General features: G+C 57.0%; 3 protein-coding genes across 4 annotated transcripts; 1 reads left to right on the top strand and 2 right to left on the bottom strand.

The window, feature by feature from the left end:
* Positions 1–358: 358 nt before the first annotated feature.
* Positions 359–5,954, top strand: RASL10B (RAS like family 10 member B). Its single transcript, XM_001233673.7, has 4 exons — positions 359–482; positions 1,853–2,185; positions 3,190–3,314; positions 3,618–5,954. Exons 2-4 carry the CDS (start codon positions 1,970–1,972, stop codon positions 3,886–3,888), a joined length of 612 nt encoding a protein of 203 aa, XP_001233674.1. The 5' UTR covers positions 359–482; positions 1,853–1,969; the 3' UTR covers positions 3,889–5,954.
* Positions 5,304–12,179, bottom strand: GAS2L2 (growth arrest specific 2 like 2). Of its 2 annotated transcripts, XM_046902576.1 has the most exons (7): positions 10,504–12,179; positions 10,056–10,429; positions 9,120–9,358; positions 8,694–8,801; positions 8,318–8,414; positions 7,641–7,878; positions 5,304–7,515 (listed from the first exon to the last, which is right to left on the bottom strand). In XM_046902576.1, exons 2-7 carry the CDS (start codon positions 10,408–10,410, stop codon positions 6,426–6,428), a joined length of 2,127 nt encoding a protein of 708 aa, XP_046758532.1. In that variant the 5' UTR covers positions 10,411–10,429; positions 10,504–12,179; the 3' UTR covers positions 5,304–6,425. The 2 variants fall into 2 exon arrangements, with proteins under 2 accessions (XP_046758532.1, XP_004946562.1); XM_004946505.5 differs by having other exon boundaries at positions 10,056–12,179.
* On the bottom strand, positions 11,573–21,429 carry MMP28 (matrix metallopeptidase 28). The gene is made up of 8 exons (XM_415771.7): positions 21,269–21,429; positions 18,236–18,315; positions 17,731–17,873; positions 16,080–16,301; positions 15,028–15,273; positions 14,685–14,834; positions 14,265–14,432; positions 11,573–13,126 (listed from the first exon to the last, which is right to left on the bottom strand). The coding sequence occupies exons 1-8, from the start codon at positions 21,368–21,370 to the stop codon at positions 12,732–12,734; spliced, it is 1,506 nt and encodes a 501-aa protein (XP_415771.6). The 5' UTR covers positions 21,371–21,429; the 3' UTR covers positions 11,573–12,731.
* Between the last annotated feature and the right edge of the window lie 3,253 nt (positions 21,430–24,682).

The following is a 24,682-nucleotide window of genomic DNA, read 5'->3' as shown; positions in this document are numbered from 1 at the left end:
GGAGCCGCGGGGTGAGCCGAGCCGGTGTCCTACAGCGTGGGATGGGGACGAGGGAGCGGGGAGGGCTGAGCCGCTGCCGCACCGGGGGCACATGGGTGGGTCTTTTCCCATCAGCACCTCCCAAAGCCCCGGGAGAAGCCGCGTCCTTCCCGACTCCCCGCAGCGCGCTCCGGGCATTCCCCGCATCGTCTCCCTGCGCTGCCTCCCTCCCTCCCCGCATATCTCCGGGCGCTGTGCCGCCTCCTCATCGCTCGGGCATTCCTCGCATCGCTCCCCGCGCTCCATCCCCAGAGGGGGCTCTACCTCCCTCCGTCCCTCCCTCCCTCCCTCCGTCCGGCCCCGCTTCCCCCGCAGCCCCGCGCCGGGCGGGGGCCGTGCCGGGCACTCACTGCAGCGGGGCCGCCCGCCCCGCACCGGGTTCGCCGCATGGCTCCTCCGCCCGCCGGGACAACGCCGGCCCGGAGCACCGCCGCTGCCGCGAGGTACGGAGGGGAGCGGGGACGGGAAGGGGACGGGAGCTGTGGTGGTGGGAAGGGGGGAAGTTCAACGAGGGGCTACCCGGCTGAAGTTGAGCGGCGGAGCTCGGCCGGGCTCCCCTCCCTTTCCCCCCAAGGCGGTGGATTTGTGCGGTGCCCGCATCCCCCGCCCCGGTACCCCCGCGTTGTGCTCCATCCTCAGGTCGGCCCCGACCCCCGCGGTCTCCGGGGGGGGGGGATGATGCGGTGCTGCCCCGGAGCATCGCTGCGGGGAGTGGGATGAGGCCCCGCGGGCAGCAAACGGGAGGGGGGGGGGCACAAGGTCACGATGCCCTGCAGCCTGCCCCACACGGGGGTCTCACCCTGCTGAGTTCTGTCCCCGCTATGTCCCCATCCAGGCCGCAGTTTCCTTTTGTGGCCCCAAATGCTGCTGCCACCATCGGGGCAGCTGCCTGTGCTTTGGGGGCAATCTCATCCCTAGGGCCCACAGGGCAGCAATCCACCTGGGACAGGGACAGTGTTTGGGGGACGCTGAGGGTGGTGGCATGGCACTGCCCAGCAGTTTGGGGTACCCCGTGTCCCCACGGCACCCTATGGGGCTGCAGGACTCCACCATCCCCGGCCCCACTGGGAGGAGAAAGAGGTATGGGGACAGCAGGGTGGCCTGGCCATGACACTGCTTTCTGCCAGCAGAGCCAGGCCCCAGCGGGGTGAGTCCCTGTCCCTGGGCGGCATCAGGCCCTGCTGGGTCCACGCAATGGGGACGGCCACGGCCACACTCTCCCTGGGGCAAATATCACCATCACTCGGGGTGAAATGGGGCTGCTGGAGCCTCTGACAGCCCAGGGACCATGCCCTGTGCCCTGAGGATGTTTGTCAGGGAAAGCAGAGAGAGCATCACTAACTGGGAAAAGCATCCATGCATTGGGATACAGCAGGAGTGGCTCCCAGGGATGGGAGATGCAGTGGGACCCGTCCCACTGACATTGCTATTCCCATTGCAGCTGGTTGGGACCCCAGTGCCAGCGGGTGCTGGGAATCCTCTGACCCCATTTCTGCATTCCTGTGCCCAAACCATTGCCTTGGGGCCCCCACCACGTGTGCCCGCAGCTCACCCTGTCAGCTGGCTGGGAAATTAGCCTCCATCAAGTTAATTGCTGAAGCGCTCAAAGCCTGAAATTAAACATTAAAGCTGTCACTTGCAGGCTCTGAGCAATCCCCCCTTCAGCAAAAGGCAATTCCAGCTGTCCAAATTGGGGAGATGGATTCCCCAGCTCAGGGCATAGAGCAGCCGGTGGCCGTCCCCATCAGCACTGTGGGAAATGCCCCCACATCACAGGGTTTGGGACATGATAGTCTTCCTCTTGGCCCCGCAGTGATGTGCTGTCCCAGAGGGGAAATGCATCCTGAATGGGGCTGAGCCCCCCTGCACGGGAATATGCAGCGTCGGCGCCGCGGGAGCAGCACTGGGGCAGCGGCCGGCGGCCGGCGGGATGGTGGCAACCTTCAAGATCGCCGTGCTGGGAGCCCAGGGCGTGGGCAAGAGTGCCATAGTCAGGCAGTTCCTCTACAACGAGTTCAGCGAGGTCTGTGTGCCCACCACGGCCCGCCGCGTCTACCTGCCCGCCGTCGTCATGAACGGCCACGTGCACGACCTGCAGATCATGGACTTTCCGCCCATCCCCGCCTTCCCCGTCAACACCCTGCAGGTAGGGGCACGGAGTGAGGCCTCCTGCCGTGGGGGTTCACTTCCTAAAAGCTGAGGATCGTGTTGAGGTTGGGAAGAAGTGTCGGTTCTTTGGCAACTTTTCAGCCCCAAATGATGGCCGACCCTGGGGGATGGGGTCCCATCTGTTGTCCCTGAGTGAAGGGCTCATGGAGCCAACACGTTTGGATGTCCACCACCCAACGCACCACGCACCCATTGCCCAATGCTGCCATGGGGTCAGGTTGTGCTGTGCATAACTGTGGTTCTTCTAAGCCTGGGCATACATCCCCTTTGGGAAAAAGCCATTTTCACAGAATCACAGAATCGTTAAGGTTGGAAAAGTCCACTAAGATCATCTAGTCCAACCGTCAACCTATCAGATCCATTTTCCTCTGTAACCCTTGGGCTCGTGGTTAACCCCGGTTCCATCCCAGCACAGCCCTCGCCACTGGATTTGTCCTGGCAGTGCCCTGAGCTCAGCCATCAGCACTGACCCATCCTTGTAGGTTAATATGGGAGAAAAGGGATTTGAAGGCTGTGCCTTTGCCAGGGCCGGGCTGTTGGATTTGTAATTGGTATAATTACATCACCATGGGGCAGGAGGTGAGGGGCTCATGGAAGTTTAAAAATTACACATAATGTCCAGAAAATGGAAGGTCAGTGGGAAATGAACCAGAATAGCAGAGGGTCATTGAATGACATGGCAGATGATGCTCACGTACTCAATTAACCCTGAGGGCTGGCAAATCCCATTATCCTTCCCCTGGGTTAATGAAGAAGAGTCACAGGGACATGGCAGGGCAGAGGTGAGATGGGATGGGGCTTGGGGGAATGGAAAGTGTGAAATGCACAATGCAATACTCTTGGTCAGGTGTCCTACATATGTGTAGAATGCCCAGTGGTGGATCCTACAAGCTTCTTTCCCCGTGCAAACATGCCTGGTCCCAAAGCGATGCAGGCATCCTGAGGGGCACGCCAGGACTGATCCCTCTCTGCACCTTGCAGGAGTGGGCAGACGTGTGTTGCAGGGGGCTCCGGAGCGTCCATGCCTACATCCTGGTCTATGACATCTGTTGCTTTGACAGCTTCGAGTACATCAAAACCATCCGCCAGCAGATCCTGGAAACAAGGTAGGGGCCATTTGCCAGCGGGTGCATGCTCCTGGTGGGGCTGCGGGGATGGGATGACGGAGAGCTGCGATACGACAGCAAAACGGACTCAGAGGTGGATAGGGCTGGGAAAGCAGCTTGGGGTAGTGTGGATCATAGTTGAGTGGGTGGCCAAGGAGAGGGACAAGGGGATGTGGTGAGAGGCAGCCCATGACGGTGGGCAGGATGGTGGTGGCACATGGCTCTGTTGGTGCCACGTTGGGACGGATGGGATGGATGGGAGCTGCCCATGGCTGCGTGGTGCTGCCCTCCTGCCCATCCCAGGGTCATCGGCACCTCGGAGACTCCCATCATCATCGTGGGCAACAAGAGGGACCTGCAACGGGGCCGGGTGATCCCGCGCTGGAACGTCTCCAACCTGGTGAAGAAGACGTGGAAGTGTGGCTACATTGAGTGCTCGGCCAAGTACAACTGGCACATCCTGCTGCTCTTCAGTGAGCTCCTGAAGAGCGTGGGCTGTGCCCGCTGCAAGCACGTCCACACCACCATCCGCTTCCAGGGGGCCCTGCGCAGGAACCGATGCACCATCATGTGAGCCCCCCGTGCCACCGTGCCCCCACAGGACACCCGTTTCCATTGGGGTGACGCTGTACTGGGGACACCTCAGTTGTCTCTTCCCTACAATGACTTTTGGGGACGCAGTGAGCACCATTGGGTTGGACCAGGATGGAGATGCCACAGTTGTCCATGGAGTCCCAATGGGCTCTGCTTCTCTGCGCAACAGAGCTGCTTGCGGGCAGCCACGCTGTCCCACAGACCTCATGTCCTCACATTAGGGTTTCTCACTGCATTGCCTCCGTGGGCTTCTGCTGCTCTGTGCCCATCCTGGGCAGTCCGATTTGATTTCCCTTCCCCAACAGTGCTCTTTCCACTCCAACCAGCTCCCTTTCCTCCAAGCCTCATCCTCTCCCCCTATGCCCCATCCCCACAGAGGCTGTACCGGACATACCCTTGGTTTCAGGGGCAAAGCTGCTGCCATGAATGTTGGACACAGCTCAGCATCTCAAATAAAGATCCAGGGTGGATTTGGCCCCACCAGGGCCTCCCCCAGGGGAAGGTGGCATCCATCCATCCATCCATCCATCCGTCCGTCCGTCCATCCATCCATCTGTCCATCCATCCAAATGGAGATGCTTCCCATGCAAAGGCAGTCTCCGAAGCAATAGGGAGCTGGAGGTGTATTTCCATCCTTTTTTTCCCTCATTCTGTGCACACTGCTAATGGGAAAGTGAGCCTCTTTTTTTAATTTTATTTATTTATTTACTTATTTACTTATTTTGAGTTAATCTTTTGGCTTGCTCCCACCGTTGGGTCATCCGCTCCTGTCCTGGAGCCTGGCACAGTGGTTGCTGGGGTACAAATGGCACAGGGATCGGTGAGTTGTCCCTCTGTGGAATGGGGACACTCAAGCAGGAACCAACCAAAACCCACTATCTCCTCCCTCTGACAGCTTCTACTTCCCAGGAGCTTCACTGCTATCCTGGTAATACTTTCTATTAAGAGTCCCCCTTACCGAGCTCCAATCCATTGCATTCAGCGCAGCCCTGCATCTCTGCCATCGGCTCCTGCTCGATCCCTGCCATCGGTCCCCATGTCCCCACCTCTGGTCCCCAGTCCTAGCAGCCACCTTGGGAACCAAGACCCACTCCCTTGCTTCCCAAAACAAAATACAGAAAAAAACAAAACCAGAAAAGTTGGCAGGAGGGAGCCTGTGGCCAAGAGCTGGGGGAGAGGATGAGTGTGGCCAAGGAAGGCAGCAGCTCCCATCACCCCCACAGCAAACCCTCTGCGCATCTCTTTGGGGTTTGTCAGCGCATACAACCCACATTTCGGCCTCTTGCTGGCTTTACCCCTCCAAATGGTTTGAGAAGGAAACTCCTTGGTAAATGCCACTAATAAAGCATTTATATAGTGCTCCGACATACACATATCAGTGACCAAGCCAATACATTGTTTGTTATAACCCTGTAGCCTGCAGTTTATAGCACAATTAGTTACAGGTTTTTATAGCATCTATTTAGTATTTTGAAGAAAAAAAAAGTTATAAATATAATTGTTATATTATATTGTATTTTATAGACAGAAAAGTTCTATCAGTAATAATGACTCTCACCGCTTTGGCAGCATTACCCCACTCCCCAAAAATGTGGGCAGGGGGCTGGCAGCCAACAGGGGCCAGGACATCCCCATCCACAGCAGTAATGGAGCTCCACTGTCCTCCCCATGAACAAACCCTTAGTACGAAGTGTTACCGCTCGCCAGCCATCGCCGTGGGTTTCCTACCTGGATCTGTGCCTCGTGCAGAAATAACCCGCTCCCATCCTGGGGGGCTGGGGATGTCCCCAGCTGTCCCCAAGGGAAGCAGGAAGGAAAATGTCATTTTCTGCCCCAATACATGGTGACCAAGTGGTGACGTGGGGTTGGGTGCAGCGCTGATGAGGATGCTTCTCCTCTCCTCCCACTTCGGTGAGCATCGCAGTGCCTGGACATGGCATTTTCTTCCCCATGGACTTCTTGTTGGAGATCCCCAGGTGTCCACACCACCCTGCGCCCCTTTATTTGGAACCCAATTAAAATCAGGTCTGTCCCCTTTGTTCTGTACTCGCCTCGCTGCTCCTTGCTCATGGCGCCGGACCCTGCAGCTCCACCACAGACCCAAAACCCTTTGGGTCTTCTTCCATCACCCACCCAGAAGAGCTGCTGGTACAGAAGGCTTTGGGAGAGCTCTATTGGTATGAGCACCAATGGCCATTGCCTTGGTGGGGCAGTGACCAACCCTATGGGCTCTATCCTTGCTGGAACAGCCCCCAGCCATGGAAGTGCCAACACAGCAGTTTGACAATGGCACAGACATGGTACTCATGTGTTCCCCTGCCCTGAGCAGCTCATGGGGTTGGGTGGGGCTTTGAGTGAGGCATGAGCATCGTTGGTTCCGTTGTGCAGGTGGGGAAGACTGAAGAGTGGGGTAGTTGGCTTGGTTGAATGCCAGATATGGGAATCAGCATTGCAACCTTGGCATCACGGCTCTGCCAATGGGTAGGTCCATCCCTGACCCAAACCAATGGGCATGGCTCAGACCCATGCCTCGTCATCATCCTCAGTGAGCCACGCACTGCTGTCACTCAATGAGGGCTTGGCATCCCTGGGCTGTGGGGGCTTTGGGAGGGCTGTGGGGCGATGCTGACCCCGGGTACGGGGCAGGCGCTGCCCCAGTGGGGTGGGGATGCGTGAGGGACCCTTCCCGGGCCGGTGGTCCCGCCTGGGACGCACCTTGGGGCGCAGCTTCAGCTTGTAGATGGAGGGCACACGCTCGGGTTTCTTCAGACACCGCCGGGCTTTGGGCACAGTGCTCTGTGGGGTCTGGTCCCCCACAGTTGGCCCCTCCAGGGACCCCCCAGCTGGGATATTGGCACACTGTGTGGTTGAGGGCTTTGAGGACATGCTGTTGCCCATCCCCACAGGACGCAGGGGCTGCCGGTTGTGGGTGAGCTCCTCCAGCACCTTCCCATAGTCAGGGGGCTGAGAGTGCCCCCAGTACCCCCGCAGCCCTGAGACATCCCTGTCATGGCTGCAGACCCTCCCTGGCACCGTGGGGCTCTCGGCGTCCCTGGGCGTTGGGTTCAGAGGGGGACACTGGGGACTCTCCCCAGCAGCACAGCTCTCACATCCATTTGCAAAATGGGTCAGAGGTGTGGGGGGCCGGCAGATGGCTGAGCTGGTTTTCTTTGGAGTTTTAATGTTGCTGACCTGCTTCGGAGGTTGATTCAGGGAATTTGGGTGTGATGATGGATGGCTACATCCAAGGGCTCTCTGGTTCCCTTCCCTGGGGCTTTTCCTGCTCTGTGCTGCTCTGTGGGCATCCTGCTGCTGACTGGGGGCACAGGTCTTGATGGGGCTGTGGGCTCGGGGTGCTACAGTGGTGGGGACCCCCACATGCCTGGAAGCTGCCCCGGATGAGCCACCTCCTTGCTGAGTGCTTTTGGGACGTGATGGTGCCAGGTGAGCACTGGGGGCTGTGCCCCTGCTCTGTGCTGCTGCCTTTGGGGGGTTCCCGTGTGGCTCCTTGGGGGTCCCTACAGTGCCCCGGGATGGGGTGGGTGCCCGCTGTGCAGCCCCATGCCCTGGGGAGATGGTTCGAGTGGGTGACCTCAGTGTTGGTGTCCTGCAATCAGAGAAAGCCCGGTGAGGAGAGAGACTTCACATCCAGCCCCACACCAGGTACAGAGATGGGAGAAAAAGCACTAGAAAAAGAGGCAATTTAGGGTACAAAGCCACTCAGTGCCTCACCTGCATGAAGGGACCCTCCGGGGCTGCGCCGGCTCCTGGCGGGGGCTGGGGGTGGTGTGGGTCCAGGGCTGGTGGCGGTAGCCGTGGGGTGCCCAGGTGATGGGGGGCAGTGGGCTCTGTGAGCGGCTGACCAGCAGAGTGGGGTGTGTGTGGCCGGGGGCCGGGGGGGCTGCACAGAGCCGCACCTCGTGCTGCACCGGCTGCTGGGGGGGTCTGGTCCTGGAGAGCTGTTTGTGGGCTGCGGGGAAGGACGGAGCTCAGTGGGGACCCTCCCCATTGCAGACTGCAGCCCCATGGAGCCCAAAGCCTCCCTCCTTGTGTTGTTAGTATGGGGCGCTCCTGCAGAGCCGAATTCCATGCTGAAGGGGTTTCGGCCTTGCAGTGGTCCCTCTCCTTCCAAAAGTCTGCCATGACCTCTAGCGGCCACCAGAGCCACCCAACAAGAGCCATCCACCCAAAGCAAAGATTTCTCAGTGAAGCATCAGGATTAGATGCCTCTGCAAACACCCCAAAAGCAGTGAAACACCCCAAAAAGCACCAACAAACACCCCCAAGAGCACCGACAAAACCCCCAAAGGAACCAACGAATGCCCCCAAAAGGATCAACAAAACCCCCAAAAGCAGCACACTTCTCCCCTTCCACCATCATAGCCAGGGCTGGGGGTGCAGGCACTCACAGAGCGAGGTGCAGCGACACGGGTCGTGCTTGTCCAAGTAGTGCTCCAGCGTGTCCCAGCCGCCCCCGACCCGCACCATGACGTGCTCCCGCAGGATCTGCACCCAAAGCCACGCAACGTCAGCCCTGCTTCTCCCCACACCACCGAGGCGTGGGGGTCTCAGATCCCACTGCTGTCCCACCGCTTGTTTTGTCACCCCAGTGAGAGTCAGGATGGCCTCATGGGAACCTCCCACTGATCCCATCCTTCGTTGGGTAATGCTTGAAAACCCCACGTTGGCCCCATTTGGCAGATGGATATAGGGAAGAGGCTTTATGGGAGCAAAGTAGGACTCCTGGTGCCTGTGCCTGGGATGCATGAGGTGCAGCAGACTCACCCGAACGAAGATGAGGGTGTCGGAGTCACCCACACGGTATTTCCCTTCTGACACTTTGATCATGGGAAACTGGACAGGGCAGGTACAGCGGCTCACCAGGTGCTGGACCTGCGGGCAGCAAGATGAGTCTGTACCAGGGCCCATGGGAAGGGGCATGGGGTGGCTATCCCCATCATCCCCATACCCATCATCTCTCTCATCTCCAGCCCCATCATCCCTATCCCCACATTTCCATCACTGTATCCCCATCACCACATCCCTATCCTCATCATCTCCAACATCCCCATCCCCACCTTCCCAAAGTCCACATCCCGAATATCCCCACTCCCATCATCCTAACCCCCATCCCCATTGTCTCCATCAACCCCATCACCACCTCTCCATCATCTCCAACCCTATCCCAATCCCAATTCCCACCCCCCATACCATCTGGTCAAGGTTGTGGAGGTCCCGGGGTTTCCTGGGGAGTTGGGACGGGGGGTTGTCTGCAGGAGGCAGCTCCATCTCCTGGCGGAGCTCCTCCTCGATCTCCTCTTCCATCTGCACCAGGGTGGGGGCACACATGCCGAAGCGAGCGGCACGGCGTGCCAACTCTAGCAGGCACAGCACAAAGTTCTTCTCGTTCTTCCTTAGCACCAGGTCCTCCGTCTCGAACATCAGGACATCTGGGGCAGGGCAGGGGTGCAAAGAGGACAAGAGCACGGATGGAGAGGAGTTGAAACACGTAGATGTGAGGCTGAGGGACAGACATGGTTAGTGGGCGATATTGGTGGTAGGCAGACAGCTGGACTGGGTGATCTCAGAGGTATTTTCCAACCTTAAAGATTTTGTGATTCTATGATTATACAAAGCTCTTCCCAAAGGGATGTTATTCCCCAGAGCACCATCTGTGCCCGTCCTGCTGTGCCATCCCATAGACTGTAGGAATATGGCAGAGTCTAAAAAAGCATTGGGTTAAATTCATAAAGGAAAAGCCTCCCCCTTGATCGTCTACATACAAAGATGCATCCATGCTTACCGTGATGTTTTATGGTGTCCCAGAGCCCCACCCCACTGGCTGGGTGAGCTGAGGGCATTTCACCCCATGCCCATGGCACTGCTGTCAGTGGGGACAGGGGGACAGACTCTCTGCTCAGAGCCAGGACGGCTCCTGGTGTCCTTATGGCCATGATGGCCATGCATGGCACATGCCCTTTTCAACCCCAACCCCCAACTGTTGAGCCCAGAGAAGCTTGTTCAAGCCCAGCTTGGTGCAGAGATCCCAGTGCTGGGGTGGCACCAGCTTTAGGGACACGGGAAATCACCAAGAGTGATGCCAGGATGCACACCACATCACGGTGCTGCTGGAGCATTGGGTCTTACCGTTGATATCCATCTCCTTCCTGCACCACTGGATGAAGTTGGACACGTTGTCCCTGGCCTGGAAGGTGCCCGGCTGTGCTGCTGGGTTGCAGCTGACGCCGGCGGTGGGCAGGCGGAGGTGCTGGGCTGCGCTGGGGCAGGCGTGGGCGAAGTCCTCAGCCACACGGGTGATGTGGTTGGCGTGGGAGCAGAGCACAGCCCCCGTCTCCAGCACCTCCAGGAAGGTGCCCACCTCGATGTCCAGCTCATAGAGCTCCTTCAGCCACTCGGCTAAGTCCTCTTTCATGGCATACAGGTACTGCTGGCTGGACCCATAGGGACGGATGCTCCGCACCGCAGCTCCCGGTGTCCCCATTATGCCATAAGACCCCAAACTGGGAGAAGGCAATGGGAAATGGGTGGTGGGGACTTGAGGAGACGCCCCAGCCCACCTCCCCACCCCACTCACTGCGTGCTCTGTGCCACTAGGAGGGTGACAGCGGGGTGCCGGAGCACTGCTGGGGTCCAGGGCTGTGGGGCAGCAGAAATCACCCTCCTGGGCAGTGGGTGTTTTGTTTCTTTCCCAAGAGCTGTTCTCTTCTCCTTGGTGATAAGGGACTGGCTGCAAACACTCCCTGTTAACCCTTCAGCACCCGCTCCTCCTCCAGGAGCACCACTCCTCCTCTGTGTCCCATTGGGTGGGTTTGTCCCCCATGGTCCCCAGAGATAGAGGGCAGACCCTCAGCACCCCAACCCACTCAGGACCCCAAAAGCAGGGGGGGGGTTGCCCCCCTTCTCACCACCCCCACCCCCACCTGTGCTACAGGTGGTAACATGGAGACCCACCTGCAAACCACCCCAAGCCTCGTTCTGTAAAAAAAATAATCATGAAGAGGGGTTCGTTCGCATGTGTTCCTTTGGGGTTTCTTGCTCTGTGCTCTGTGCTCTGTGAGCAAGAAGCTGAACTCCTCCATGAGTGGCACAGCTCCAGGAGTTGGGGCTGTAGGGAAACAACGACGGGCACGGCAGTGAGTGGGCACCATGGGAATCTGCTGCCCCTCATAGGCTTCAACGCAAAATGAGGGTTTGCAAAAGGAAATCTGACAGCAATGTGCTTGCAGCATGGGGCTGGGAGAGGCTGTGGTGAGTCTGGGGGTTCCTTGCTGCCAGGGCACCGTCCTCTCCCTGCTGAGGTTCCTCTGGACTACCCTGGTGCCATTTTGGGGGAGGAAATGCAAGAATCCCAGCTATTTCCCTGGGCTGGGGAATGCGTGGCAGGCGCCTGGCACGTCCTACAAACAACCCAGGAGGAGAAAAGGAGCCTTGTGACACTGAGGGGATGGTGACACAGCTCGAGGTGCACATCCAACCCCTCACCCTGCACCTTATGGGGTGCAGGAGCTGCAGCCGGAGCGACGTACAGCTCTGCAAACATTGCAACACCACCACCATCCCTGCAGACAAAACAACACCCGGTCAATGGGCAGCATGTGTGGGATGCCTCGGCATGTCATGGCATGAAGGAAAGCAAACACGGGGAGCAAACATCACTTGCTTTCTTTTGGAAGACATCGACCCAGAAAGCAGCCCCAACCCTCTTACATGGACAGACCAAGCAATGCCCACTCCAGCCCCAGCTCCAGTGCAGACCTTTTGGGAATAATAAGATTAGTTTTTGGTTTTTTTTTAATATACAACAGCCTGACATGAAAACAGAAGGGAATGCCAGCGCTGTGAATCCAGAGGTTCTTCTTATTCACCATCAGGTCTTCAATCCCCTGGAAAGCTGCACGTGATGCTGCATTATTACCATCTTATTCAAAATGAAACACTGCAGCCTCATCTCTTTGGCAACACCAAAAAATCCCCTGAGATTTTGAGCTGCGTGCGTGCCCCATGTCTGTGCAGGAAGGGTTCATTCACAATTATCACAGAAAACAAACCCAAAAGCTCCAAGATCTCAAATCAGAACAGGACTGAGGGGAGTACAGGGCTCAATACTATTGCAGAGAGACAGAGAAGGGGGCACTTCCCCTGCTCACGAGGGGAGCATAACCCTTATTAGACAGCAGAGAATCCACCCTGCCCATCCCCCTGCTGCCCTCTAGCCCCTCTGTACTGCCTCACAGCTCCTCCTTTCCCCTGTTCCTTCACCAAAAATCTCTACCTCCTCCTCAAAACCACACCATTTTGTTCAGAGCACACTCAGAGCTGGGCTTGTCCTGGGGTCTGCATTCCATTGGCCCCATGTATGGGGCAGCAGGGCCCCAGGAGCCACCTGAAAGACTGTAAACCCATGTTTATAGAGACATAAACCTATCGTTATGTCCAAAAGTCTCTTCTTGTTTTAACCAAAAACAGTCTCAGTTGCTCATTTAAAACCACTGAAGCACCAGAGCACCCATCAATAAGGCAGTTATCTGCCTGGTCATGGAAAAACAATAAAGAATTAACAAAAATCAGTCCTGGCTTGAAAAAAAAAATCCTGAAAGTTAACAGAAATGTTATGTTTGCAGTCTCCATGGCTCATAGGTGTTCTTATGGCTGAATCACAGCCCACCTGGCTATATGGGACCCCTCCATCCCAGCCTCATCGCTGCTGTCCATGGTGCTGGGCCTGGGGACCAGCGGACCCCTTGGATCGGGCAGTGGGGTGGGCTCAGCCAACATTTAGTCCCAGTGATGCTCAGTGTTGGTTCAGAAGAGGATGTGCCCACCATTGGCATCCCAGCAGCCCATCCACGGCAGCTCGGCAGCCCACTTGCCATTGGCCACCACCTGCAGCTTGGCTTGGTTGAACCGCCAATAGCGGTCATCCCGAAAGAAGTAGAGGAAGCCATCGCGGTGCACCACGGCCCCTGTTGTGCCAGGGGGTACACCATCCCAGTCTAGCAGGCTGCGGGGGTAGTAGGGCTCCAGGGTGAGGGTCTCCTCGCTCAGCACGAAGTATTTGGCCCCTTTGAAGAGCACCAGGCGCCGGAGCTGTTGGAAGTAGAGGGCTGTGTCAGGGTGGCGGGGCAGGCCGTGGGCACTGCACTTCTGGGGGAAGCCAGACATCAAGGTGGAGTGGTGGTAGTTCCAGCATCGGCCACCTGAGATGGAGAAGAGAGAGGCTCAGTGACCGTATGAGCCAGGATCATAGATGCACTGAGGTTGGAAAAGACCCCTAAGGTCACTGAGGACAACTGCTAACCTAGCACTGACAAGTCTACCATTAAACCACATCCTGCTGCACAACCCTCTCGGTGAATAAATTTTTCCTGACACTGAACCTAAACCTCCCTTGGTGCAACTTGAGACCATTTTCTCCTGTCTTATCACTTGGTCCTCACAGCCTATGGGTTCCACCCATCCCAGAGATGACCTGGCCCTGGTCATGTCCCTATTGGGCTTCCCCATAGAGTGGGAAGGGAAGCAGCAGCTCCAGAGCATAGAGGCAAATTGGTGCTCTCTTGGTGCCTACGCCACGCTTCTGCAAGGAGGGATGGGGATGAAAGATTTTGTACAGCAGGACAGACATCACTCACATCCCTCCTGTGCTGGGACAACCCAGACTACTACAGAAATTCACAGCAGCCCCAGATATCCCCACTGCAGTTGGGGCCATCCCCGCAGGGATATGTGGATAGACAAAAGCTCCTTTCTGCTCCTGGGTCTGGCCCTGCAGAGCCGCTTATGTCTCTCCCCCAGCTGCAACAACAAAGTCCCTTTCTGGCAGGCTTGTGAATGGTTTCCATGACAAGTTCAGGCTGACCTCAGTGTCCTGGCTGCCTGGACTGACCTTCCTCTGCCCCGACAGCTGTGCCACAGGCAGCTTACAGATGGCAGCAAGGCACCAGGGACAGGGCACAAAACATGAGAATGCAGTTCTCAGCTCATCTCCTTGCAGATGCACATCTTCTGCTTTAGTTTTTAAACCCAGGGAATGCTGCTCTCTGGACTGGGCTAATGGGGAAACTGAGGCATGGGGCAGTGGGGGTTGATGCAAAGCTAATTTGTGACCACAGCACCCTGGAGCCTGTGCCCATGGGTAGATGTCGCACAAGGGGACATGGTCTAGAGTGGGTCGATGGTTGGATTGGATGATCTTATTGGTCTTTCCAACCTTAATGATTCTGATTCTATGATTCATGGGACTCAGCAATGTCCCAGCCCCTTGGCACAGCATCAGGCTGGGATGTAGGTCGCAGACCTGGACAGATTGATCAACACAACCTGCATCTCACTGACCTTTGAAGAAGTAGAAGCTGTGGCTGAATGGGGAGTAGGCACAGGCATCAATACCAGCAGGCAGCCCTGGCCAGCGCATGTGCAGGGGTTGAGGCTGGCTGGCGTTGCCACTGGCTGACACTACCCAGAAGTGGCTGCCCTTGAAGACATACAGGTTGTGTTCTGTGTCTGCAGGGCAGAAGAGATGATGAGGGTGAGAAACTTGGTACCACATCCCAAACCCAGCACCGTCTCATTGCGCCATCACCTCTTACCCCTCCCACTCTCGTGGGTTGCCCATATGGGGCTGAGAACATTCCATTCCATTCCATTCCAGCCCAGCCCACCCCATCCTTCCCAGCATTCTGGGAAACTTATAGAGTGGAGAGAGGCTGCTGGAGAGGTTGGGATAGTTTGGGGAGAAGGCCTGTGGCCACACACCAGCAGTTATGGCATCAAAGAAGGAGTGGCAGTAGTAGGTGCTGAGGCTCCGCCGTTGATGTTCCTCACCATACAGGTCCCCACTCCAGTCCTGGAAGTGAGTGAAGACCCTTCCTGGCAGCTGGATGGCCAAGCCCTTGGAAGGCTTCCCTGAGACAGAGCAAGGTGAGAGTCATGGAATAAGGAGCACAAGGCTGGCAAGCCATCAGAGGGCATCAAACACTTGGCGCACCCCAGTCTGGTTCCTATTGCCCGCAGTAACAGTGGCATGGACATGCTCCCACCTCTGCTCCTCACCCTCCACCCCAAAGACCATCTCAAGTAGCACCCAATTGATGCTCACCATACAAGTTCTGGATGGCCAAGATGTCATCCCAGTTGAGAACAAAGTCCTTGCCGAGCTTCTTGTAGTAGGGTGACATAAGGGCACTCTTGGTGGGCGAGTGCTCCAGCCCCAGCGTGTGCCCCACCTCGTGTGCAACTACCACAAAGAGGTTGCGGCCTTTGCCACTGTGCAGGGACCAGCGCTCGGCGCTGTCGAAGTGGGCCTCTCCACGTCGGGGGAAGAAGGCGTGGGCCAGGGCCCCCCCTGGGGACAAAACAGCTCTGGGTTGCTTCAATAGGCTTCAATTTTAGGTCTCTGGGGGCTTCCCGAAAGGAAAATGGCTTTCCATGAGAACTGGCCTCTACTACAAGAAAGACATTGATGCCAAAGATGGGAAGCAAAGCTTGAAGGCTCTGGAGCACAAGTCTTATGGGGAGCGGCTGAGGGAATGGGAGGGTTCAGTCTGGAGAAGAGGACCTTTCTGCCCTCTACAATGCTCTGAAAGGAGGTTGTGGCAAGGTGGGAGTTGGCTTTGCTTCCAGGTAACAGCGATAGGATGAGAGGTGACAGACTCAAGTTGTGCCAGGGGATGTTCATGTTGGGTGCTAGGAAACTTTTCTCCAAAAGAACTGTGCTGCATTGGCACAGCTGTCCAGGGAGGTGGGGGGTCACCACCCTGGAGGTGTTCCAGAGCCATGGAGATGTGGCACAGAGGGACACGGTCAGTGAGCATGGGGTGGGCTGGGGCTGGACTTGGGGATCTGAGAGGCCTTTTCCAATCCTAATGATTCTATAATTTCATGCACTGCGTGAAACCCAAACCATGTCTGGAAGGGATGTGGCGAGTGAATGGTGAGAGGGCTCCTTGAAGGCCATCACCATGCTTTAACCATGACCAACTCAACCACCTCCCAGGAGACCTACAGCTGCAGGACTGGGACTCAGGACCCCAAACCACTTTCAGTTAAGCTGCTGGGTACTGGGAGACACCACCTCCACCCCCAACACACCCCAGTCAGGAAGAGTCCCCATTGTAGAAGAGAAGCTTACGAGGAGGGAGCGACCAGCACCTGGCCCATCGAAGGCATTGTTGAGCCCATCGTTGTGGTCCCCATGGAAGAAGGTCAGGCGGATGTCAGCCGGGCCATCCCGAGCTTCCCAAAACACCAGCGAGGAGACGTTGCTCCAGAGCTCAAAGGCAGCCCTGACAGCCAGGCGCACCTCGTGCTGTGGCAGGTATGGGGGCCAGTTCACCATGCGGTACGTCAGGTGCCTCTTGTGCCACTTGCTGCCTGCAGGATGGGCACTGCTCAGGATCTGAGCCGGCTCTGATGGAGCCACCATCAGATATTGCCCCGGGGACCAGGCCAGACCTTGCCTGGTACAGGAGCTGGGGCACCCGGTTGGAGCCCTCCTTGCCTCGTTGCTCTTCCCGGGGCCAAATCCAGACCTCGACCCTTTGGATCAGTGCCCAGACCAAGGACTGGCTTCCAAGGAGTGAAAGCAAAGGCACCAAGGGAAAAATAACTAGGGAGGATGCTCACATCTGGCCGGGGGCGAATGGGAGTGGGAAAGAAGCCATGGGGCTGCACTGGGAATATGTGGGTGTTGGAGCCAGTGCTGAGGAGTGGGAGCAGCAACGGAGCTGCAGCACCTGCCCTGCTCCAGACGTGTGGGAAAGGGGAAGGATGGGGTTATGCAGTGCTCTGCAGACACACAATGGCAATGCTTTGCAGACATACAATAACTCCTTGCAGCAAATCAAGGTGGTGCCAATATCCCCCTCTGCAGCCCAGGACAGCTGGGTGAGGTCTGGGGCAGGCTCAGTGCCCGGCTGCTCTGGGGCAGAGCAAGAGGGTTGACCGCAGACTGGAGCCGGTTTGGGTACATATAATGACCATCACTTCCTATGCACCTGTCCCATGAAATTGGGGCAGAAAGACAAAGCCTGGGGAGAAATGCCTCTTTGCCATAGTTTTTGGCTGTCCCACCCAGATGTGACCCTTGGGGCACACGCAGTCCCTGCTGCTCCTTGGTGTCTGGATGGGCGCAGCTCTGAGATGACACCCAGCGTCCCACCTGACCCTGCATGCAGAGCACTCCTGCAGCAGGACACACAGCATCCCAGAGACCAGGACCGGCAGCTCCGGTGGATATTAAAGCCCAGCAAGGTGCCCAGAACAAAGCCCAGCTGGGGACATCCTGCTGTGCACATCCCGGTGCTGCAGCTGGGGCCGATGACCCGGCTGAGGTATCCCGTGGCGGCTGGCAGCATGCTGGCTGACAAAGCCCTTTGCTGGCTCAGCTGTGGCTTCCTGCTCCAAGACAGATAAACAGCCAGCTTAGCACAAAGCCATGCGCCTTCCTGCCTGGCGCCGGACACTCTGTTCCCCCCTCTGTCCTGCCAGCACTGCTCCAGGCCCCAGCCTGCTGCCAGCCGAGTGCCTCAGCATCCCTACAGCAGCGAGCTGAGCATCCGAATGCCTTTTGCTACCCCTACAAAGGAACTTTTGGGGGCCACAAGCTGAGGATGGAAAGCACAGAACTGAGCTGCATCCCACCCCATCCCTTGGCTCCATCCAGCTGTGCTATGGGCAGAGGAGCTGACAAGGCACCGAGCCCATATCCCATAGGCACGGCTGCTCCCAGCCCTCCTGCTCTCTAGGAACCGGGCTATCCATCCACCAGCCCAGCACCCCCAGCCCAGACCCCGGTGCTCACCGTGCTGCATGGAGCGCCGGCGGCGCGGGGCAGAGGGGCGGCTCTCCCCATCGCCCATCCCGCAGCGAGGGCGGCCCATCTGCCGCAGCGTGGGGACATCCAGCACCCCGCTGGGACGGAGGTGGCTCACACGCTGGAAATCCCTACAAAGGAAGGGAGATGTCAGAGCCCTGCGTTTCCCGATAGCGACGCCTGGAGCCCAGCCAGGGCTTCCACCCCGTGCCAGCTTTGTGCCCCACTGGCAGGAGTGCACCCGGGAGATAATGCCAAACCCCAAACGCTCTGAAATCTCCAAACCTCAGCCTCGCTGCTGACATTGTAATGGGGACAGCAGGCCATAAAAGGCAAATAATACTGTGCCAATGAGCCGTGTTTCTCTGCAGCTCGTGCTTCGGTATCTGGCAGTGAGAGAGCCCTGAGCTGCAAAGCGCATTGCCCGGGGCACACAGCTCCCACACAGCCTGGGGAGATGCATTGCTGCTGGTGTTAAAGCAAAGGCTCCTACCTCAGCGCTGCTGTGAACTCCACAGGGCTGAGCCGGCCTGCCTGCGGTGCTCCCAGATAGCCATATTTCTGCAGGAACAGCTGCGGGGACAGAAACGGGACAGGGGATGGACATGGGACGGGTTCAGGGTACGTTCACTTGTGTAGGGATAAAGATGTGGTGGGAGAGAGCATAGCAAGCCCAGGAATCCCTGTCTATTTTTTCATCAGACCTTGATGATTCCCATGACACGAGTCCATGCACTTGGACAGCTTCACGTGCTTTTTGCTCATTTCTGACAGACCCGTCCACACCAGGGGCCACCAGACCCACCCACCCATCTCCAACCACCAGCAACTCAATGCAGTACTTGCAACAGTGGCCACAATGCAGACATCGGCAGGGCCAGGCTGGGCAGGGCCAGCCCCAAGGCTGCAGGCCATCCCCATCCCACCTCATCCCTGATTCATCACTATCCCATCCCTATCTCCATCAACAACCCATCCCCATCAACATCTCATCCCTAATCCCATCCCACCCCCAACTCCATCTCATCCCCATCAACATCCATCCCCATCCCCAGGCAGGATGTGCAGCTGAGCAGGGACACACATGGGGCAGGAGGCTCTGCCAAGCCATTCTTCTCCTTATCGTCCATCGTAAAGGATGGAAATCATCGGGCTGAACTTGCTCCAGCACATAAACTGCATTTCAAAGAATACAAGCGTTTCCCCGCGCCCCGGCTGCCCCCAGCCTTCTGAGAGGTTTAGCAGTGATTTTTCCAGGAATGCTCCACACCCGTCTCCCCCATCCCATGGGGACGGGCAGAGCCGCCTCCCCGCATCCTGTTAGTGTGAAGGCACTGCATTAAAGGGACGGGGAATTAAAAGGGAAAGTGGTGGCTCGGCCGCGCACATCCCTGCACACGGGGATGTGGATGCACCGTGAGAACCCCGAGCAGAATGTTTGGGGTCTCAACTGCCCTGCACTGCCCGTGCCTTTCCTACCACAACTTTTCACAGTCATTAAGGTTGGAAAGGAACTCGGAGACCTCCAACCCACTCCACCATGCCCACTGCCCACGTCCCTCAGTGCCACATCCCCATGGTCCTAAAACACCTTCGGGGACGGTGAGCCCCACACCTCCCTGTGCCACTGCATCACCACACTAAAACATGACAACTGCAAGTTGGTTCCTGTCCCGTAATCCCATTCTTGAAGCATGAAAATGATTTTTCTCCACCATGAGCTCATGAATACTTGAAAACCCATCTGGGCAAGGCTGGGTGCATGGCAATAAGAGAACAGCCACCACAGCAGCTGTTCCTGAGCATCACCAAAATGTTCACCGCCGAGCTGTTCCCATGCTGCTCATTACTGTCACTCTCTAGACTGCCTCTGGCTGTGACAGTCAGACAGTTTGGGGACCATTTGATGTCCAGGACCCTCAGCATGCAGCCCCTCCTGCCCCCAATAGGGAATGGCTCTTTTCCATACAATGGGAAAAGAAAAACAGCAGGAAGCCAAGAGCCATGATATATGCCCAGCTCCCCCTCCACACCAGGAGGGAAACAAGGAGAGGAAGGTCAGACTGCCGGGATCACCATGGGGCTGCAGGGAATGGAGAGGCCCTTCCAGGCACACAGCCCTCCCATACAGCCCTGGAAATCAGCTGAGAGCCACAGCCAAGGAAACACCTTGCCCCACATGCAGGCATTCCGAGTGGCAGACAGCCAGCGGCCCGCAGCCAGACCTCCCTCCTCGGGACTGGGACAACAACAGCCCCCAGACAGCCCCCCCGCCAGATGCTCCACTCCTGGCCCCTTTCCACCATTGAAGTATCAAGAACACTCAGACGAGCATCTTCCCCTGCCTGCAGGGCTGCCTGCAGTGACCGTGGTCGCCCTGAGCACAATGCAGCCAACAGCATCCCATGAGCCAGCACGGGCTGAGCATCCCCAGCTCCATTCCACAGCACTTTGGCACATCACTGGGGCAGATACAGTGAGAGCTGGAGCCAGCACCACTGGGTTTTGGCACCATTGGGTTATGGCACCATTGGGTTATGGCACAAGCACACACACGTCGCTGCCGGCTGGGATGGTGGGGATGTTAAAGGTTCTGAAGCTTCCACCTCCCTCTGCTATCCCAAACACATTCCTGTCTGCATTTGCAGCCCCTGAGGCACAATCCTCACGTCTCTTTCTTTGAGTGTGTGTGTGTAAGTGTATATATAAAGTTAAATACACACACACAGAGATATACTAGAAGGAAGATAGCTCCAGAGCTGGGCTGTCCTCCCAGTGGAAGGATGGGGGCTGACCTCATAGGCTAGCACAGGGCTAATTGGGGTTTGGGGATACCATCTGGGGATACCATCTTTGCCATCAGCAGGATGGGAGCAGGAACATCACACATAGAATCACTGAATGGTTGGAGTTGGAAGGGACCCCCAAAGGCCATCTGGTCCCACTGCCTGCAGTGCACACGGACACCCACAGCCCCATCAGTGCTCACAACCCCCAGCCCTGGGGGTGTGCAGGGATGGGCACCAGTCCTGTCTGGGCAGCCTTTGCAGTGCCTCACAGCCCGTATTGGAAACAACTTCTTCCTTACACCCAGTCTGAATCCCCCTTTAAACCTGCCAGGCTGAGTGCTGCTGTGTGCCGGCCCCGCTCCTATCCTGCCTGCAGATAAGGAGATGACTGAACGTAAATATGTTTCCAATTAAACACCCCAACTTCAGCTGCGATTGTAACGAAAACAAGCGCAAGGAAAACACAGCCCAAGGGGACATTTTCACCTCTAGGCTTCCACAGCACTTTGGTGCTAACTTTGGCCACACTAAAAGCAATAATAATTATAATCATAAAAACACCAACTTGAGACGCAACGTCTGATGTTAAGTGACAATTTCAGCTCCCAAAAGGGACAGCAAGCCGACGTCCCGCTTAGAGAAAAGCCAAACCCCGCCACGTCCCAGCACCCCAACCCCTCCACGCTCGCTTATCCCCCCCCCGCCCGCCCCATTCATTCCCCGCACCGCTCTCCTACCTCCGCCCGCCGCCGCTCGCCCCGCACCGCCGCGCCCCGCACGGCCGCCAACAGCAGCAGTGGCAGCAGCGGCAGCAGCCCCAGCGCCGCCCGCAGCCCCATGGCCGCACCGCACCGCACCGCACCGCACCGCACCGCACCGCGAGGCTCTGCGCTCCGCTGCTCCTCCCGCGGCCCCGCCCGGGGACGGAGCTCCGCCCGCGTGTGCCGAGAGTGCCCCGGGGCTGCGGGCGTCGGGGGTGCGGGGCGAAGCGGTGGGCACAGGGTTAGGTTAGGTTGGGTTAGGTTGGGTTGGGTTGGGTTAGGTTGGGTTGGGTTGGGTTGGGTTGGGTTGGGTTGGGTTAGGTGCCCCTCCGCCCCCCGCTCGCGGACGGGGGGCTGCGTTTTCCTCCAGCTGTCCCCAACCGCTGTGGTTCTCCAATGGATCCGCCCACCCCCCTGTTTGCTCCCCGCTCTATTTTGTTCTCGTTTAACCAAAGCGAAAGGATGTTTTGGCGGTGCTTTGGTTCGGAAAAATAATAGGATGTGACTTAGGGCTGCTTTGTTTCCGTGCCAGCTCCGATCACACGCCTCTTGCAAAGCCCACGACCCTTCTTTCTGTCCAGCCCCCCAAAGCTCCCGGAGCAGTGGTACCTGCAGGGCTCTGGGCACCTTGGGGCAGCACAGAGGGGGGCCAAAACAAAGGGATCGGTGCAATGCAGGACGATAAGGAACGGGGAGAGGCTGTCAATGCGATGGGAGGAAGAGGAGGGGGGTGGGCAATGGGGAGAGGGGCGCACAGCGGGCGCAGGTCGGAGCTGCGCTTCCTTTCCAAACAAGAGCAGCTCTGTCTGCAGACGCAGCCGTGTTTGGCTCGTCTCTAGGAAGCGACCGATCCATCTGCTGTTCCCCTTAAGAATAGGGGTGAGGAGGAAGCCTGGCTCGGGCCCAGCAGCAGCAGGAAGCGCCGTGGCTGCTTGTATTGCAGGGAAGGGCTGGGGGCACCTGGTGCTGCTGCATCAGTCCTCGCTCCCGATGGGCGGTGGCATGGGGTGGGAAGAGCTGGGGATGGGGCCCAGCGGGTCATGGACACAGCACGGGGCGGTGCTGTCAGTCCTCTCCCCACACCTCGCTGGGTATGAGCAAGGCACCAGCACTCACCTGGCCGCGGCGGGGAGCACCGGCTGAGGTTGGCACGGCACCAATGCTGCCAGCCCTGAAACTCACCCGCATAGCTGAGCCCTATGAATCACTGCCCATGAACCGGAGTTACGAAACAGTGCTGGAACGGCACCCATACAGCTGAACAGCAGCAGTGTTTACCGTAACTGATAAGCGAATAGCGACAGCGTTACTCCTCTCTGGGAGTTCCTGCCCGCAGCACCACCACGCACAAGAGCTGTAGGTGAAGCTCCATCTGCCTCCCCTGCACCACAGCTCTTCTCCACACCCTTCTCTTTGGGCTGGGTGCACCACCCAAGCTCCAGCAGATGTCACCACATTCGACAACAGGCGTGGAAGGACGGCTCGCTCTTCCCAGCCCTTTTGCCAAAGCAATTTCCCACCATCTGCTAGGGACAGCATCCCACGAGCTCCGTGCTACCCTGGAGATGGGAATTCCCACGTCTAGGTTACACAAAGCAGCCCCGGCCCCAAACCCTGAGCTTATTTTGCTCTCCCTGACATCTCTTAGCTCTTTTTGCTGTGTTTAAGCCCTGTAACGACTGCGTGCCTCTTCTGCATTGGCATCCTCCCACTGGGCTTTGCTCCATAAAGTCATTGTTGAGCTTGGCAAGGGCGAGATGTGTTTTTATAAATAAACGCCAGCATTCCATACAGGACTGATTTCCAAAACGAAAACCTCACAGCATAAAAAAAAATATACTGCAGGCCAGACCATAGACAGAGATGGAGGCAGCACGGAGCTGCTCCCAGCCTGACTGCTCCCTGGATGGGAATCATCACCTCTCAGGTTTCTCACAGCAATCTTCTGACGGGGAGAAATTCACTGTAGGATTTGTGAGATGTGCCCTTTGTTTTCAGTGTGGCTGCTGGCATGCCAAAAAGCAAAAGGGAGCTCGTTTACCTTACACTTACCCTGCTGAACTTGAGGTAGATGCTGAGATAGTCTGCGGTGCTGCAGGACTTAGCAAGCAGTGGTGGCAATGAGACGGTTAAACCATCAGCTGGGTTTATATCTTTTACAGACCGTATCTTCCCAGGGCTCCCACATTAATTTAACTCTCTACACCAACTGAAAACCACAAGTGCCAGCAAACCAGCGCCGCCCCTTCCCTGTCTGACTCTTAAGACAAAACAGCTGCTGACAAAGATGTTTTCACGGTCTTAAAAAGCATGTCAGAACACAGGTTGTCTTGCCCTGGCATAGACAGGATCACAAACAAAGCAAACATTCAGCATCACCGCCAGGCTGAGAAGGTGGTGACAGCTCCAGCAGTTTCTTACTTGAATGCTGCTCTGCTGAGTAATCCAGCTGGTAATGACTGTGCTTTTAGCCTGGGGGAAAAAGCAAGTTTGGAGCTTTAGAAAGTCTTCAATAGAGCTAGAGCTGTTGAGAAGCTCTATGGAAAGCTGCCCCCAGTGTTAGAAGTGGCAGCTTTCCAACCACCATCACTTGCCCCCGGGGGAATGTGGGCCCACGGCAGGCCTGCTGCGGGATGGTTGCATTTATAGACTGTACCCCAAGCTAGGAAGCTGGGTCACAGACATTAACAAAACCTATTTTTGTTCAGTTCTTAGCAAGCTCTGACCAAGCTGGCTGGGAGGCCACCAAAATGGCACAGCTGTGTGCCCCATTATACGGATTATAGATACAGACCCTAAAAACGTGCAGAGTGACCCAGTGCACGGGGTGAGAATCCTCTCTTCAAACCTTGGCTTTAATGCTGAATTCCAAACGCTTACAATGCCTCTACCTGGACGTCGTCCACATCCTTTCTCAAAGATGAAACTGCTGCACGCAACAAATTGTTTGCTATCATCCACGTTCCAAAAGCAGCAGTTAAAATGTAGAGTGGTACACAGCAAGTTACCTTTCCTTTTGTTTGCTTTTTGAAGCCATTCCTCCTTGTTTTCGGAGCTGTCGCTTGGATGTGATGAGCTCCTGGAGCCACGAGAGCACACTGCCATCTGCCTGCTCCTCGGGAAGGCTGCAGGGCACACCAAAGCACACACGGCAGCTCAAGCAGTGCAGGACTTCAGTCCCAGAGCAAAATGAGAACGGAGCAGGGGACAGGTGTGTAAATCTGGGATAGAGGGCGTGCAAAGCAAATAAGCGTGCCGCTGACTTCACTGCAGGTTTCCAAGTGAAAGCAGCACTTCATTAATGACACTTCATTAAAAACAAGATCCTCCTTAGGTCACTGGAAGACAGGGAGTGTGTGAGGACATACAACTGAAGGAACTGGGAAACGA

The sequence above is a fragment of the Gallus gallus genome, chromosome 19, assembly GCF_016699485.2.
Source record: "Gallus gallus isolate bGalGal1 chromosome 19, bGalGal1.mat.broiler.GRCg7b, whole genome shotgun sequence".
Taxonomy (NCBI): Eukaryota; Metazoa; Chordata; class Aves; order Galliformes; family Phasianidae; genus Gallus; species Gallus gallus.
Note: the sequence above shows the minus strand (reverse complement) of the source record. Positions and strands in the feature narration are given on the sequence as shown.

Excerpts from the sequence above, each read along its gene's own strand:
- RASL10B (XM_001233673.7), top strand. The coding sequence starts at position 1,970 with ATGGTGGCAACCTTCAAGATCGCCGTGCTGGGAGCCCAGGGCGTGGGC. Across the intron at positions 2,186-3,189 it reads TCCCCGTCAACACCCTGCAG|GAGTGGGCAGACGTGTGTTG; the intron begins GTAGGGGCACGG and ends TGCACCTTGCAG. Across the intron at positions 3,315-3,617 it reads CAGCAGATCCTGGAAACAAG|GGTCATCGGCACCTCGGAGA; the intron begins GTAGGGGCCATT and ends TGCCCATCCCAG.
- GAS2L2 (XM_004946505.5), bottom strand. The coding sequence starts at position 10,410 with ATGGGGACACCGGGAGCTGCGGTGCGGAGCATCCGTCCCTATGGGTCC. Across the intron at positions 9,359-10,055 it reads GAAGGAGATGGATATCAACG|ATGTCCTGATGTTCGAGACG; the intron begins GTAAGACCCAAT and ends GCCCTGCCCCAG. Across the intron at positions 8,415-8,693 it reads ACACCCTCATCTTCGTTCGG|ATCCTGCGGGAGCACGTCAT; the intron begins GTGAGTCTGCTG and ends CTTTGGGTGCAG.
- MMP28 (XM_415771.7), bottom strand. The coding sequence starts at position 21,370 with ATGGGGCTGCGGGCGGCGCTGGGGCTGCTGCCGCTGCTGCCACTGCTG. Across the intron at positions 18,316-21,268 it reads GCGAGCGGCGGCGGGCGGAG|CTGTTCCTGCAGAAATATGG; the intron begins GTAGGAGAGCGG and ends CTGTCCCCGCAG. Across the intron at positions 14,835-15,027 it reads GGCCATCCAGAACTTGTATG|GGAAGCCTTCCAAGGGCTTG; the intron begins GTGAGCATCAAT and ends GCTCTGTCTCAG.